General features: G+C 43.3%; 3 protein-coding genes across 3 annotated transcripts; 1 reads left to right on the forward strand and 2 right to left on the reverse strand.

Moving 5' to 3' along the window:
• The first annotated feature begins 678 nt into the window (after nucleotides 1-678).
• On the forward strand, nucleotides 679-2,730 carry LOC116247148 (NAC domain-containing protein 92-like). The gene is made up of 4 exons (XM_031619142.1): nucleotides 679-744; nucleotides 838-1,091; nucleotides 1,213-1,532; nucleotides 1,736-2,730. Exons 2-4 carry the CDS (start codon nucleotides 896-898, stop codon nucleotides 2,315-2,317), a joined length of 1,098 nt encoding a protein of 365 aa, XP_031475002.1. The 5' UTR covers nucleotides 679-744; nucleotides 838-895; the 3' UTR covers nucleotides 2,318-2,730.
• Nucleotides 2,731-5,141: 2,411 nt separating this feature from the next.
• On the reverse strand, nucleotides 5,142-9,182 carry LOC116246744 (glycosyl hydrolase 5 family protein-like). The gene is made up of 4 exons (XM_031618596.2): nucleotides 8,401-9,182; nucleotides 7,523-7,935; nucleotides 6,946-7,367; nucleotides 5,142-5,997 (listed from the first exon to the last, which is right to left on the reverse strand). Exons 1-4 carry the CDS (start codon nucleotides 8,800-8,802, stop codon nucleotides 5,429-5,431), a joined length of 1,806 nt encoding a protein of 601 aa, XP_031474456.1. The 5' UTR covers nucleotides 8,803-9,182; the 3' UTR covers nucleotides 5,142-5,428.
• Nucleotides 9,183-11,991: 2,809 nt separating this feature from the next.
• Nucleotides 11,992-13,988, reverse strand: LOC116249017 (NAC domain-containing protein 2). The gene is made up of 3 exons (XM_031622111.2): nucleotides 13,635-13,988; nucleotides 13,119-13,414; nucleotides 11,992-12,448 (listed from the first exon to the last, which is right to left on the reverse strand). The coding sequence occupies exons 1-3, from the start codon at nucleotides 13,804-13,806 to the stop codon at nucleotides 12,068-12,070; spliced, it is 849 nt and encodes a 282-aa protein (XP_031477971.1). The 5' UTR covers nucleotides 13,807-13,988; the 3' UTR covers nucleotides 11,992-12,067.
• Nucleotides 13,989-17,372: the final 3,384 nt, after the last annotated feature.

Here is a 17,372-nt window from a genome sequence, read left to right on the forward strand (position 1 = left end):
GTGTGTGAAGTTTTTTGTTCTTCTATTTTGCTTGTCATTTTGTTGTCAGTATGTGGCTTTTTGTTTTCTCGTCTATAGATATATATATATATATATATATATATATATATATATATGTTTCGCTACTCCCCCCGTTTTGATGTCGCCATCCTAAACTAAACGCAAGTGAAGGAAATGGAAGTAAATAATTAATTAAGCATATAATTATCATATCAATCTAAGGGCACCATGAACATGGTGGTGGAGTAAGTCGGTCTTTAATGGATTTCTTTTCGGGTGCGGTTTGTGGTCAAGGTTGACGTCATGCTAGAAAGAAACACCATACCCATTGTTAAAGTATTTCAGCCTTTTATCTGCAATATAAATATAAAGTGGTATAGTTAACTACGACAAATAATAGTGATTACTGCTATTATTATTATTGTGATTATAAAATAACCCCTTCAGCATATTTAATTGGAAAGTTTTTGTGTTTCATCCATCTTCATTTTTAATATCTTCATTAGAACGGGACAATAAGTAAAAAGGGCAATGAATGGAAATGGCCAACAATAGGAAAAGGTTGTAGGAGCAAAAAACCCAGATTTCCTGTTGAGCTGCCTTACGGACCACGTTTCTTTCACAAATAGTGTATAAAAAGCCGTCTCAGTCTTCACACTACCATAACAAGCACATCCCCAGCCATTTTCTTCTTGCTCAATTGCTTTCCTTTGGTGCCGGTAGCTTCGCGGAGGGCTCCTTGAGGTAGTGCTATTTAGCTAATGCCAAAGATATTCTTAGCCCATTTGGTTGATGGGTTGCTGCTTTGCTTTTTTCAAATAATTTTATCTTTTTTAGAGGAAGGCCCGGTGGTTCTCATCGAAGAGAAAGAGTAGTGGTGCAGTTTTCGGGGGTCATGGGAGAGAGTTCCTTGTCGAATATTGCGTCGGGCAAACAAGGCCGACTTCAGCTTCTTCCTGGTTTTAGGTTTCACCCGACAGATGACGAGTTGATCACAGAGTATCTGATGAAGAAGATCGCCGACACCTCATTCACCGCAATGGCAGTAGGCGAAGTGGATCTGAACAAGTGCGAACCTTGGGATCTTCCCCGTAAGTTTGACCCTTTATTTTTTTTCATAAATCGTTCAAACTAATAACATAGGAAAGAGAGAGGGAGAGGGTGATGCGCTTGTTGATTTCTTGTTTCTGTTTTCTTCTTGCGGATCTTTAGGGAAAGCTACTATGGGAGAGAAGGAGTGGTACTTTTTTTGTTTGAGAGACAGGAAGTACCCAACGGGATCGAGGACCAACAGAGCCACAGAAGCTGGCTACTGGAAGGCGACCGGAAAGGACAAGGAGGTGTACAAGTACATGGAGCTTACCAACAAGGAGAAGGAGACGATGAAGGTAGCTGAATTGGTGGGGATGAAGAAGACCCTCGTTTTCTACAAGGGGAGGGCGCCCAAGGGTGAGAAGACCAATTGGGTCATGCACGAGTACCGCTTTGAGGGAAATCCTTCCTTCTGCAATCTCCCTGTGGGAGCACCTAAGGTATTTGATCATTGCTAACACCAAGCTCGCCTTCTCCTCCTCCTCCTCTGCCCAATCACTGTTACGTCTGCAATTGTGCTCGGAGGGATTGTTTCCGTTCCACCCCCATGCTTTCATTAATCTAGATTGCCAGCCTCTTTTTTCTTTTTCTTTTTCTTTTTTTCCTTTTAATTATATATTTACTCTCGCTGTCATCCGTTCAGGATGAATGGGTAATTTGCAGAGTGTTTCAAAAGAGCCTAGGTGGGAGGAGGATTCCACTGCCGGGCTTGTTTGAGGGGCACTCGTGTGAGGGCGAGATGAACCTTCCTTTGCCAGCACTAATGGACTCTCCCTGCATCAACCTGCGACAGACTGAACCAGGATGTAGCAGTCAACAACCGCATGTGTCCTGCTTCTCCAGTTTGCCGGAGGTGGATTGCGTCAATTCTCGGAAAGCTAAGGAGGCAGCAGCGGCAAGAGACCGCCAACCTTCTATGTCGAATAATAATTGCTTCAACCCCTCACCCATGAGAACTCCCACCCGTGGCCCAACCATCATAGCAGACCCATCTTCGTCCCTGCTTTTCCCCGGGCTTCGTATAGAGAAACCTCTAGACAACCACACCACCACCGACGTCAACTCGGTGCTGCCTTGGGTGCCGGCGGACTCTCAATGGTACCTAAACCCATTTCTGATGAACCCTTACCTTGATCCCGTTGATGCAGAACTGCTGAGGGCAATTGCGCGCGTCCAGGAAAGCAACGACAACGGCAACAACAACTACTGGGACGCCCGCCAATAGTACCGTCCCGAGGAGAGGATGAAGTTATTTGACGATCAGCCAATGAATCCCCAAAGCAGCACAAGGTTCGGTTCTGTTGTGATGGCTCAAAACTCTGCGTCTCCTGCAGTTCCGTTGTTGAGCTTGACAGCCTTTTGGAATTACAAAAATAATATAAGGTCTGGCATCGGATCAGAAATAGAGCGGCAGCGGCAATATATGAATGGTAATGCAAGGGTGTTGTGCTTTTTGTTGTCTGTGCTTTCTGTTAATGCAGTAATACGTTATATATATGCTTGCGTACAAGGGAGGAGAAAAGAAGAAAACGTATGTATAGATATAAATGACCAAATGAATGTGTCTTTCTTTACTGCTGGAGGTTGATCATATGCATTTGGGTGTATGCGGATTTGTGATGTAATGGAAGTTTTGTGCATGCGTAGACGCTCATCGTCTGGAATGGAAGTAGATTGCAATTATCTCTTAATATTACAATCGATTACTGTGGGGGACAGCGTCACGTGTTGGAATGTATGATCTGACGTGGTGTGACCTCCATCCCCCGTGCTGCTTACGTCCTAGTATGGTAATGTTGGCCAACCGGCTTGAATTATTAGTTCTTTTTACATAGTAGTTTATTCCGTTTTTTTAAAAAAAATAATTCTTCCCTACGTGACGTGGAGTTGATTGCTTGATCCGCAAAATATATTTTCTCTTCTCTGTGGGATGTAGAATCGAGATACTCGCATTCCTTTCGTTTCCTGTTTCTGGCCTTTCCGTTTTTATATATCATCAACTTCTAATGACGCCGTTGGCCCATTGCATTGATTGAGGATGTTTCGACGGTTGAGCTCCGTCCACCCATTCTCTCAACTCTTCCCCCTCCACTCAAGCAAGCAAGCACAAGCAGAAAAGGAAACCCTGCCTAACGACTCATGTGATCCTGTTTCTTATCATTCAGAAGGTGAAAACAGAATTTTTTTAAAAAAAATTTCTTTTAGCAGACCGAACTACAGTTTCAGAAGCTAAAATATAATTTTGAAAAAGAGCTATCGCCCCTGCCAACAGTGGTGACGAGTGAAGTGCTTACTCAGGAGAGAAAACGTCGGCTCTCACAGGCTTTTCATCTCCCCTACTAGTATTTACTACTATCTGTTACTACTAATTACTGAGACCTATTTTTTTCTTGTGATAAAGCATACTTTCAATAAAATTTATTATTAAATGTGCATACCCTATCGACTGCTGCTCTCTGATATATATTAAACTGAATTTTAGATTTACTTATAAATTTTTAAAGTTTTTAAAATTTAAAAAGGGGCTAAGGCCCTGCTCACACCACCCCCGGGTGCTGCTGCTTGTGCACCGCCAATGCTTTAATGAAAACTCTAAAGTGGATTTGCTTCGGAGCAACTGTGGGAAAAAATTATTCTAACAACAAATAATAACAAGCAATAATGAGATAATGACATGTAACATCTCTTTAATAATAATAATTAACCAACTCTCGTTGACTGTAAAAGATTGATAATCCTTCTTATCTGCTTGTTGGGGGAGGACGATTGTAGGAAAATAGATTTACTTAAGCATTTTATTTCAATTAGAAAATTAAATTTTTTGTTTTTAATGTGCCAAAAATATCTCAATCCCCAACAAGCAGAGGAGGATGATCTTTTTTTTTTTAATGTGAAATGCATAATTAAAATGATTTTCCCACATACATCTCAACAAGGCGCATTTGATCAGAAAGATTATATTACAATTGAATTATAGTTAGACGTTACATCTACTTATCTCGTTATTGGTTATTATTTATTGTAAGAATTCGTTCCATAGTAGACTCGTAGTACGCACGGCTACATTTAAAAAATCACCTTTACTTTTTCTTTTTTACCGTTTTTTAAGACAATTATGAATCCTTCCTTTTTCCTTAACCGAATTAAGTTAGTAAGTCTTTATGGTTATCCAACAGCTGACAAAAACTACTAATCTAAGCTAAGTGCATATATATATATATATATATATATATTCTGAGGATGAATTGATATAGAAGGCCAAAGATGGGGACAATTTTGGAAAGCAATGACACTAATTAAAAATTTTAAGACCATTATGCATTTGCGTGAAAGATGTTGTTGGATGTAAAATAAACAGCGAAACTCATTCTGAATAGGAATGAAACGAAGAATTCAACTGAAAGATTTGTTTGCATGTACGCGCTTGTCTCGAGAATATGTATTATGTCCTACATTCATTAAATTGGCGTAATTTTTGCGAAAATCGACATGATTTTTTTTTAATCACTTTCTTCAATAGTTTTATAAAAAACTAATACCGGGATTTCAATTGATTTTGAATCATTTATGTCAAGTCTGAATATGCTTTCAATTTAAATCTTGTCAATGATTAAACCAGCCCTGAAATTTATAAAATTATTTGGAGTATCGTACATGCGTTAAAAAAGGGTGTTGTGTGAAAACATGAAATGTACATCACACGATACGTTGTTAAAAAAACTTAAATTTGTTTTTTAATTTCATGAACATATTATTTTTCCGATGCAATTAGACTGTAGGCTTATTGTTTTTCCTCATATCAAATTAGTATGGAGAAATTTTAGTAGATTTCCTCATTTCCTTTATAAAAGGAACTACATTCGAGTGAATGGAAGTCATAAAGCTAGCAATTGAACTTTCTTAGTACTTAGATGCAAAACTAAGAGGCGGATGAAAGTGGGTTAAATTAACGGAAGGATGAAATTGTTTTGACCACTAAAAAAGCACGGACGAACTTGGAAAGTATCAAAGGCAGATACGTTCTTGGAGGTAGGGAGATGCGACTAGGATTGTTATAAAAGAAATCTCTTGCTACTATTAGCATCATTAATGCTTGTTATCCATCACTATTATTATATAATGAGCTGATTTACAATGTGCTTCCAGCTCCGGGGCCCTAAAGAGGGTACGCGTTCAAACAACAATTGGTGTCGTAGTAATAAGGGCAACAATATTCGGGCCCGGGCATACATCATATGTCTAGTGTTCCTGGTGTGGTTGTCCCCGGTACGACGGCACCGGCGTCCGTTTTGGCCACTGCCTGGGCCTGTTTGCGGACGTGGCTACGTAGGGATTTTCAGAGCAAGCTCGACGGCGGTCGGCTGTCTGTCAGTGATTCGGTGGTGGTCACAATCAGGTCAGGATCTGGAGGGGCTCCGGCTGCGGTGGCGGTGACGTTGGCGGTGGCGGGTTGAGCGGTTGCTGCTGCAGGGTCCCTGGTGGTGGTAATGATCTTGAACCATTGGCTCGCAGGGTCACATTTCTGGTCTCTTTTGTCTAGACATTTGCAGGGGTTGGTGATGATGTTTTGGCTCTCGGCGTCCGCGTCCAGGCAGTACATGGAGGTGCCGTCGGAGGAGTTGGACGCAAGATGCAGCTTGGAGGCAGAGACGGGGTCCCATCTGGAGTTGGCCTCCGAGCAGAAGATGCCCAGCTTGACCGCCTCGCCCTGCCCAATCGCCTTAACGCAGAGCTCGCTCCCCTGCAGCTGCAGCGTGTGGTCGGTTGTGTAGGTCCAGGCTGCGGCTGAGTCGGTACAGGGTCCGAGCTTCAGCGGCTCCCAGAGCACTGACTGTCTTGTAATGCACTGCCCCGTTAGCGGGTGGAAGACCAACTGGTACGGTATCACCTCCGATAGACCCGGACCTGAAATTCAGAGAAGAGAAGCCGGTAAGCACTTAGCAGGATCTTCGACGGGCAGAGAATTAATGAGAGGTGCTGCAAATTTCTACCTGCCCAACTCATCGTTTCATCCACATGTGTCCTGCGATTGAAACCTATTACATATGTCACCTCTACCTAAAACTCATCCTGATTTTGCCTACCAGGACAGATACTGCTTACAATTAATTAATCAAACAGTGCACGGTGCAGGTGAATTGATCAACTTAGTTTTTTTTTTTTTTTGGTTAAGAAATCTTGAAATCACATCTATAAAATTGCTTCTTCCTTTTTAAAAAAAAAAAATCTTGAAAATCACTTCCATAGAATTGTCTAATTTGGCCATTTTGGTTACAGATCAAATGACCTTGCGGTGGAAAGGATGGAGGCACAGGGACATGCCATACAAATGACTCCTAACGAGCTAGTTGATGAAGTTGGCCACCAATTTCATTCCTTTATTGTTTCATTAGGTAAGGCGTCAGTCCGTTGTCCCATTCATCAGGACCCGTTTGGCACGTTATTCCAAATTAAAAAGAAGAAAAACAAGATGAAGGCACAAAGGCCAGTTTGGCGTTCCACTCTGTTTTTCAATCTTGCCTCTGATCATACTCATCCAAAGAATTAATTACGAGCTCCATTAATTTGCAAGAAATCAGCAATTCAAAACGATGCCCAAGAAAAACGGTTTCTTTGGTGACTCTATCACCCAGGTATGCGTGGTTTGAGTTACAATACAGGAAGTGTGAGCAATTTCAATTGAAGAAGATAGGTTTCATGAAAGATAATTGAAGAAGCTAGCATAAAAGGCGATGTTTTGGTGGATAGATCGGAGCACCATAGGATTTACGAAATGTGAAGAAGATAGATGAGGAGGAGGGGACGAGATGGATGAAAATTTGGCAAGTGAGAGAGAACAGGAGCAGTAGGTACCTTGAAATGGGGACTGAAGGGAAGAAATCCTCGCAAGCAGACTACTGTTCCTTGGAGCACACCAGTTCCAATCGAGCAGTCCGTACGTCTCATCCAGGCCAATCTTGCCTTGTCTCACGTAGTAGCTGCCCTGCAGCGTCCAGAGAGCCCAGTCCATGTCCATCTCCGCCATCACCCCTAGTATGCAGTTCAGGTACCTGTTGTCATTCACGTTCACCCCTCTCTGGTCCACACCGAACTCACTTATAAACAATGGGTAGTACTCCTCCCCTCCTTCCCCTACCTCACTGTCGCTACCAGTACTGCTACTAATGGACCCTGTCAGCAGGAACCCGCCCCTCCTCATGAAGCTGCTCACCACCGAACCACACACCTGGTTCGGGTTTCCGTTCACCCACGCCTGACCATCGGAGAACGCGTACCTGCAGGGCAACCACCCCCCAGTTAGCAACTACATCAATCTCCTTCCAATTCATTAATGATCTTCATTGGACCACTAGCTAATAGTTGATCAGGTTCAATTCGTTAATGCTCCTTTTGGACGACTATCGTAGTTATGTGCTTACTGGCTTCTTACCAATGCAACTCAAAGACCAACTTGTTGGGAAAGCTCAGCTTCACAGAGGCGCCTCCTCCACTTTTTCTTACAAAGCTGAGGTCCGTGTCGAAGCTGAGGCCTGAGAGTACGACCAGAAGTTGAGGGTTAGCAGCGTGCACGGCCTCCGCGCCCTTCTGCATGTATTGGAACCACTGCTGCTGGTTCTGCTTGGGGCCGCGCAGCTCGTTCCTCAGGCTCATCCCCACCACTTGGGGCGTGTCACGGAACATGGTGGCCACGCGCACCAAGCCCCTAATCCAGATGTTGGGGTCAAAGTACTGATCATTAAAGAAGCCGTTCCCATCAGATTGGCTGCAGCACCATCCGGGTTTGCTGATGTGATTGTCCAATATCACCAAGATGGAATTCGAGGCAAGGCTTGATGCCACCGCCTGATTGATTAAGATGCAATCAATAACACAAACATAATAATAATAATTTGTGATGCGTACAGTGATCAAAATACCCCTTTTGTTGTTTAAAATAAAAGAAGAAATATTTCGAAAGAATAAAAAAATTATTAAAAAATTAAAGAGGTTAAAATAAACCTTATTCTATAAAAAAAATAAAAGTATCCTAATTTTTCTTTTTTTTGCTTTTGGTGTATGATTGTGCGTGCACGCAACTCAGGGAAAAACTGCCCTTGAGTACGCATACTGGATGACATATGTTTGACAAAAACATGGAACATTTGCAGTTGCTTCCAAGGGCATTCAAGGAAAGCGGCGGATTCCGGAGGAACTAAATTCTAATCTCAGCTGAACTTACGAATCTTCTATCTACCCCTCCTCTCCTTTTTGCCTCCTTTTCATGCCAATGTGAAAAATGTTAAAAGGTAAAACAATAGAAAGCCTCACCTTAAATGCATCAATCAATGGCAGGTCGATGAGATGAGGGTTGTGGACCTGCAGCGCAGCAATGGACTCGATGAGATTGAAGGTCTGGAAGGAGGATCTGACGGTTAAGTTGGAGTAGGATTCGTTGGTGAAGAGGAAGAGGGGCCATGTGAGGCGAACACAATTGAAGCCCATGGTGGATATGAGGCTGGATATGGAGTCCAGCGGTTGCTTGTTGAGGCCCTCGGCGACCACCGTGTCCACGTGAGACACCCAGTTGACGCAGGTGAGCTTGACGCGCTTGCCGGTTTCGTCGTCGACGATCCATCGGGAGTTGGTGGAGAGTGGAAGGGCGAAGGAGGAAAGATGGAAGGAGAGGAGGAGGAGGAGGGAGAGAGCAGGTAAAAGGGACCTCATGGCCATAACGGTGAAGGTTGGCCGCTGGTGTATTCGGGCGGACGAGGGTGGTTCTCTGCTTTTCTAGCGCATAATCGAACGTCTCATGATGAGGTCGATTAATCAGGTTGAGCAACGTGCAAGGCACTCGACTTTGAGTTTGCTTGAAGCAATGGCAGGGGAAAGAAACTAAGATGCCTTTCCCCCCTGCCTGGCTCCACCCTCCCTCTACAGTTCTCTCTCCCACTTGTTTATTAGTTGTTGGGTAGTTCAGAATGTGGGTGTGTTTTGCTTGTGTGTATACATACATATTTCGTTTGCCATCCACCTACTGACTACTTTCCTCGCTTGATCTGGATCACAATACGCCCATTCTTCTTGTGATCCGACTCTGAATGTACCAACAAGCGTGTAGGTCTATCTACTATAATTTGAACTTGAAGTAAGATGCTAGCAGGGCCGACCAGACGCGCTTCCTTCTTCTGTCAAGCCCAAGGAAAACCATGCCCCTTTCATCTGTGTAAACTGCAATTTCGGGGACCATACACCATCAGTAATATTGTTGGGAAAAGGAACATCGGAAGGGAAGGGAGGGGAGACAAACTACGACGCTCTCGTAATTTGTATTAACCATTTTCAGCTTCGGCAATGCAATTGGTATACGATCAAGTCGTCTACTCTGTGGCTCTTCTGGTTTACATGTGGAGGATGAGGAGGTTTCTCTCTCTGCTCTCTCTTTCCGCATGGTTTTCACATGTAAATTAAGGAGAAGGAGGTCCCTTTTTTTGGGTATTTTGCTAACTTCTCCGGTCATTCTTTGCAAGTCCTTGATTTGCCAAAACTGAAAAGGCTCCAACTGAAATCCCCTTGCCTTTGATTCAATTTGCACCTACCAATTCTCAACAGTTCCATTTAGGTTACACGGACAGCACGGGAGTACGTAATTTAATAAAGTGAAAAAGGAAAGTTTTTTGCTAGCCCCGCTTTATCCTGACATCTTTCAAACAATCAATGTGAAACAAAAATTGACAGAGTCACAATCTGCCGGACGGAAAGCATTATTCTTTGATTTAATTATTAATGTTATCATAAAGTAATTTCTTGAGCACTTTTAATTATTGCAGGCTGAATGACCATGTGACCCATTCATGTTTTTTGTTTTTACAATTTTCTGAGTTGATCTTCTCACTAGGACGAGATAATAAATGGAAATGGCTTACAACAGGAAAGGATGGCAAGAGTGACTAGCCCTACTTTCCAATTGAGCTGCCTTACGGTCTACTCACGTTTCTTTCACAAACAACACGTAAAAATCGTTTACGTTTCACCACCTAGCACACACCTAGTCATTTTCTTCATCCTTGATTGCTTTCCTTTGATTTTGATGGTAGGATAGAGGCCCTTGATGTAGTTGGTAGCTGGTGCGAGAGATTTTGTCGCGTTAGTTCGTTTGGTTGGGGAAATGGTTTGCTTTTTCTGACAAAAATATGTCTTTTATAGGGAATGGGTAGCTCTCAGAGAGAAAGAGAGAGAGAGAGAGAGAGCCGAGAGTAATAGTAGTAGCAGCAATATAGTTCAGGGATACTCATGACCTCCTGATCAAATAGTATATGATAAAGAAGGTTGCTAACAATTCATTCATCACCACCATGGTGGTAGTTGTAGACTTGAAAAACTATGAACGTTGTGGTCTTCTCTGTAGTTTCATCTTCAATTTTTCATACAAATTGTTCACAGTGATATGAGAGGGAGAGGCAAAGATGCACAGTTTGAGTTTTGGCCTCTTGTGTTTCTCTTGTATTGGATATTCAGGGTAGCCTACTATCGGAGACAAGGAGTGTTATTTATTTTTGTATGAGAGACGAAGAATTACCAGATGGGATCAATGACAAACAGCGCTACGGAAGCTCGATCGGTACAAAAAAAGGCCACCCCAAAGGGCAAGTCAATGTAAAAGTTCATCGGAATAAGTAACAAGTAACTGGAGAAGAAGAAGATAGTTGAGCTAGTGGGCTGAAGAAGCCACACATTCTGTACAAGGAAGGGTGAGAAAACCCAATGGTTTATGCACGAATACCAATTGAAAAGGAAACCTTTCCTTTTTGCAATATCTCCACTGGAGCACCTAGGCTATATATTTAGCATTATCCACACCACGCTCTCCTCCTCATCTGCCCAATGGCTTCGTATTGTTCTCATAGGGATTGGTTCCAACCCCACCCCCTTCCTTTCATTAACTTGTATGCCCAGAAATTTTTTTATTTTTTCGATTTCTTTACAACTTAGGGTGTCCTGATCATTTCTTTGTTTCCCATTCAGGATGAATAAGTAATTTTCATAGTGTTTCAAAAGAGTGTAGGTGGTAGAAGGATTCTATTTTAGAACTTGTTTTTGGTGTACTCGGGGTGAACGGCGGGCTAAATCTTCCTTTGCCACCACTAATTGAGAAACTTTGGGAAGCTCGCTGAAGTAGGATGTCAGCCTCATCTCCTCAATCAGCAATTTAGTCCTTGCGTGCAATCAAATAAACCAATTTACTTGATCATTAATTTTGTGCCAGGCAATTACTGTTAACTCGGATGTGCTGTGCATAAGCGCCCACAGCTTTTCATCAATCGGATGGCCGTAGAGGTGAACATTTCCATTTTTCTTTTTCTTTATTTTTTTTTTTTGTTATCAGTTGGTCGCTTGGAAATGCTTTCTAATATTATATAACGAGTTCTGTCAAAAGAAAATTGAGAAACGATCGTGCCTCAGGCTACCATTAACTTTTAGTAGTAGTTCTTCCCTTTCAAAAGATTGAAACAGATATTCACTGGTCGTTCTTCGTACGTGTGCCTTCTTCGGAGGCTGCTGCATGCTCGTTAATTTATTGTTTGCCCTTCGTGTGTGGGGGTGTATATATATATATATTCTTCTTTCCGTTTAGCCTACGCGCCAAACAACCCCTCGTCCAACCGACGACCACACGTTTTCTTCTAGCAGGTGTCACGTGTTCGTGTTCGCCACTTCAAATGTCTAGAGTTAACTTGACTTTTCAGATCCCCATCATGCATGGTCCGCTAATTCGAATGATTGACTTGCTGATCAATTGGCGGGGCCCCACGAAATCCGTCATGCACCTTGGTAATTATATTACACACTCAATGCGGGTATAATTGCATTGTATATAACCAAGCTTCTTAAATTAGGGCCTACGTAGTTAGTACAAAAGAATTGCACCCAAAGAGATAAGATTATTCACAAAGTCAAGCACTTCTGACAACAAATTTTTTTAATTAGTCCTATTTCTTCACAGGGTTCTGCTAAATGCAGGGCATGTATGGTAAGCAGCGGTACCGCTCATCATGAGTTGGTGATGGCTACTTGAACCGCTGGTGATGATGCTTTCGTCTTCGCATGAGATTGGAAAAGAGAAATCGCCGTAACCGAAGTGGTTTGCAGGCATAAGGTGGTCTGGCATCCCCATGCAGTCGGCACCGCCTATTAGGTTGACGAAGGAAGGTGGTCTCGGAAATTTCAGTGCCTGCTGTTCTTCGTTCCTGCTGTCACCGGCCACAGGTTGGAAGGAGATGGCGCCAGCGCCATCCTCGTGGCCAGTACCATGCTTCACTTCTGCTGCTGCTTCGAAACTTTTCTTTCTGTATATCCTGCACAGTACCCAATCGTCCAGCTGAACATGCCAAGGACGGGGAAGGAGGAAATCCTGATCTTGATTAGGTCAACTTAAGTGATGCAGCTTAATTACTGAATATGCACAACATCAATGCTTAATTTGCTCTTCTCCTTTGTTTAGATCACACAGTATACACTTGTCCATTTGTGACGGAATTAAGCTTTTTCGTTTTCTACTTTCTCTCACCACAGCACATTATAAAAGAAGGAACTGTCAAAACTATGATTAGATAAAGCCACACGCAATTCAGAAATCAGAAAACGTAAAGTTTCAACTTTCAACAATGCAAGCATATATATATATATATATATATATATATATATAAACATCACAATAAGAAAGATTTAATTTAGAGAACATGGAAACGAAAAATTTGCGCATGAACGACATAATTTATTCAATAAATTTTTAAATAACAGTCAAACCATATGGACAACAATATTAATCATGTTTTCATTGACGGCCTTCTCCAGCTTAAAAATGGACGGTGATAGGGTGTCTCGATCATATGTATAGAACGATAGATATGGTAAGAACAAAAAGATCAACTGCCGTCTTGCAAAGATTCTTAACATACGTAGAGAACTTATATTTGTAGATCCCTGAGACGAAGACGCGTGCTTGCTTGCGTGTAAAAGAGGCATATATGTTGTTTTTGCGTACGTACCCTCATGGACGAGCCGTGATGCTTGGGCCTGGCGGCAGCGCTGTGGTTATGGTGATCGGCGAGCCTGTACTCGTGCATGATCCAGTCTGTCTTCACACCCTTGGGAGGGCGGCCCTTGTAGAAGACGAGAGCCTTCTTGACCCCCACGAAGTGTGGCCCGCTGTAGATAGGCTTGTCCGTCCCTGTTGCCTTCCAGTAACCGGAGGCTGCCGCCCGGTTAGGCCTTGCCCCGTTGGGGTACTTTCGGTCCCGAGGGCTGAAGAAGTACCACTCCCTCTCCCCATACTCTGCCTTCTCTGCAATTATAGAGATATATTCACCACAAAAGTAATTAATTAGTTGATATGGATCACAACAGCGCCGCCATACATCAGAGGAATTTAAGTCGGCAATACCAGAGAAGCAAACGAGGAAATTAAAATGGAGAAAAGTTAGTAGTAAAGAAGCTCGCAAGTTGTGAATTAATGGTGGGAAGAGATGAGGTGTGGGTGGATGAGATGAGGTAGGAGTAGTTACCAGGCAGATCCCATGGATTGAACTTATAAATATCGACGTCGGAGATTATGGAGACAGGGTAGGGGTTGGAAATCACCCGATTTCTTAGGTAGCATAGGATGAGCTCTTCGTCGGTGGGGTGGAACCTAAAACCTGGAGGAAGGGTAGACTCTAAGCTAGATTTGCCTTCCATGGTTAATCTGTAGTACACGATGGAGCATATGAAAGCTGCTAAAAGTTAATGAACAAGTGGCCAGCTGGGGTTGGGAGAGAGATAGAGAGAGATCAGGAGGAGGTGATGATGGTTTTTGAAATGTTTGCACTCAAACTTTAAGCCCTTTAATAGGCAGAGGAGTAACGCATTCTTGGTCCACATGATTGAGGAAGGTGAAGAAAATAAAAGTGGTGTGGTGGGGAAATTAAAGAAAAGGAAGTTAGGCATAAAAAGAGGATTGCTTGTTGAATATTCCTCCTCGTTTGTTTGGGTGCGGATGAGTTGTCGATGGTGGGTGAGAGATGGGAATGGGGGGAGATGCTACTGCAACGTTCTCTGCCCTTTCTTCTGCCCACGTAACTCATTCCCGCCTCCACGCGTCCGCTGCAAACGGATGAGGATGAGCGCATGAGCGAGAAAAAGGTCTAAAGAAAACAAAAGACAGGTCCGATGCCTTTTCTATTTCTCCTTCTGCTTTGCTTTCATGTTTATCCTCACACGTCACACCCCGCCCTCATTCTCTTCATATTAAAGCCCGCCCTTTCACTTTCGCCGGCGACTGAAAGGAAGCGCCTCCTTCCTGCCACGTGCCCGCTCCAATCACGGAAACCTCCTCCCCAGCTCTCCACGTGCGCTTCAAATCCAGTGTTTGATTAAGGTGGCAACACTAATACTTGATCCGACCCCCTCCCACGTGATTCCTTGAGAATGCCCTTCATCAATTCAATGGACTAGTCGGGATTGTTAATTGTTTGGCTATAAAAATTAATGGTGGAATTGTTAACTCTAGTGTACTGCAGTTCAGAAAATGCCGGTGCTGAAAATATTGATCCTGTGATTGGTTAGTGCTTACTGCGGCGAAGGAGAAGAAAAAGGACCACAAAGATTGATAAAGAAGAAAACTAAAGAAGAGGGTTCGTCGAATTGCGCGCCATCCAAAAGCCAGATGTAATTTTCTTGGCAACGAGTGGGATATATGGCAAAAGTCTTGTGATCTCAGCATACGTCAATGTTCAACTGATGTCATCAAAAGAAAAACTGCACTCATATCGTCATCTTGCGTGAATTGTACAGTATCCGATTGCATGTGAAGAAGGCCTGGCAGGGGACAGTGGAGATTGGAGATCACCAACTTCAAGCCATTAATTGGGTGGGGTGCGGCGAGGAAGAGATTCGTTCATCTGTTCCTCCGAATATTCTGTGCCAACTAATTAAATCTAAGGGCGACGTCGTTGAATTTTATATGTCCGACTCGATCGCCTTACCTCAGGCGCATGCAGGTTCGCTTGCTGTATATCCATCCGCTAAATCCCCGATATTTGTTCGGTCGCCCGCGACGCATGACTTTGAAAAATCCATTCAGCTCATCTGCTCTTCGACTCTAAAAAGGAAAAAAAGAAAGACGGATGCATGGGGTGGCTGCTGGCATCAACTTCCTCCTTTTATTGTCATGTTGTTAAAAGTAGACGAAGGAATTTTGACCGCACGAACGGGTCCGCCTACCAAATAGTACCTTTGGCAGTTGATAAATACATAGGTTATTATACATATATAATCCTGCGTTCTGATTACTGTTGTGAAGGGCCACCCTTTTGCATTTATAATTGAACACCGTAGACTTTACATGACGAAACAGGTTAGTTGAAGCACCACATTCTCATGTTCTCACTGTCCATCATAGCACGGGCGCTATTGATTATACACACACACGCACACAGTGCCTGAAAGAAAGCCAACGTCACCATCAGGAAGTGATTTGTGGTCAGACGACTCAGAGAGGCTTATAATTGGATCAACGCAAACCGTCTAGCAGAAACAACATGAAAACTTCACCCACTCTTGCGGCTCCCATGAAAAGTCCAGGCAAAACTCAAACCAAACTGCTGACTTTGTTTCATCTCTTGTGTCATCCTTGAAAGAGAGCTCGAAATTGATAAAGACTTTTCGTGCCTGTGGTCTTCGTTTTGTTGCTGCTGCAGGGTCAAACTTTCCATCTCGAATGATAAACAAAGAGGGGGGAGAAATACAAGAAAAGCAGAGGAGGAAACTAACTAGAAGTAAGGAGATCCAAGGAGAGGAGGGCCATATATCCGACCGTGTGGGAATCATCAACTGCTTTTTTGACTAAAAACGAGTTCGCTCTTTCACAAATTCTCCCTGTAACTGTTGAGGATCGCCTGCAGCGTCCTGCGAACCCTCGGCCCCTTTCGCTTTCCACACAAATCTTTGCCAACCATGCTCTAGCTACCTCATCTCATACCACTTGGGTACACGTGCAGTACACTCCAACCCTGCCTTCGCGGATAAGCTTTGAAAAATTTAAGTCGCAGATACCATGGCTTCTATCCCCACGTGGGTTTGTTTGTTTGTGAATTCATTCAGCAATTGATACCAAAAGCAAATAAAAATTAGGTCCCTACCCACTACGGTCGTATGAGAAACAACGACATCATTTATAACCAAACCCCCTAACAAACCTCAATTGCTACATGCAAGGCTCGTTCCCACGACAAATGTCTTCAATTTTGCTTTGTCCAGCCGATATTAGTGATAACGTAGCTTTCTTCCGTTCGCAAACTTCTAAGACGAAAAACAGCAAATATCACTAGCGAGCGGGACATGCAGATACGGTGGACCTACCGCGACCCTTTCCAACTCGATCAAAGGCTCCCATATATGCTTAAACCTCAGAAATAAAGGGACTGTGATATCCGATCATGTGCGCGCATGCTTTTTTATTTTGGCCCCTTCTCTTTCTACTACAGAATATTAATTCGTGACCGGGGGACGTCTGCAACCCATAAGCTATGATATACCAGTAATATAGGCCATAGGGCTATCTGCGGGTGTATCGCTAGGCCACGTTTTGCCGGTCGGACCAACAGGAGGCATCTCACGTGCGCCTCCCAAATATTTTCCCTTTTAAGATGTAACCTTTTGTCATCAATCTACGTGACTCTAGAAGAGACTGAAAAACTCGCCTCCGAACAATTAATAGGGAGCTTGTTCCTTTAAGACATACAACTCCCGTCACAGCATCTCTCCCTTTCCTCAGTTTGGGATAATGGCTTCCACCTTCTGCTTGTCTGTTTTCTACTTCCTTTCAACCTTTTCTGTAGCCACCTGTTGCATCTTTCTTCTTAGCGGTTGGGAGAGTGAGGTTTCCAGGTTAGTTTATTGTTGTTGGTTTTCTACTTCCTCCTGCGTACGGGCTGCAAAGGATGACAAAAGAAACCACTAAGTTTCTCAAATTCACACAGGCAGGGGATATGGAAATAGAACCTACAAAGTTGAACATCTTGGGACAGCTCAAATTAACATCTCGGGACCCTGCCTGACAATGTCGAGCTTCTCTCTCTTTTTCTCATCACACATTTCGTCGGTGGGACTTTTTTAGCAATGAAGAAAATAGACAAGCTAAGAGCGCCCACGCAGGTTTCATGAGGTCCAGCAGTTGGCAAGGTAAACTATCGTGCCCATCAGATTCTAGCTTTATTTGGCGCAAACAAGTTCCTCCCTGACTACCCCAGTTCCCAAGTTGGTAA

Source organism: Nymphaea colorata, chromosome 2, assembly GCF_008831285.2.
Source record: "Nymphaea colorata isolate Beijing-Zhang1983 chromosome 2, ASM883128v2, whole genome shotgun sequence".
Taxonomy (NCBI): Eukaryota; Viridiplantae; Streptophyta; class Magnoliopsida; order Nymphaeales; family Nymphaeaceae; genus Nymphaea; species Nymphaea colorata.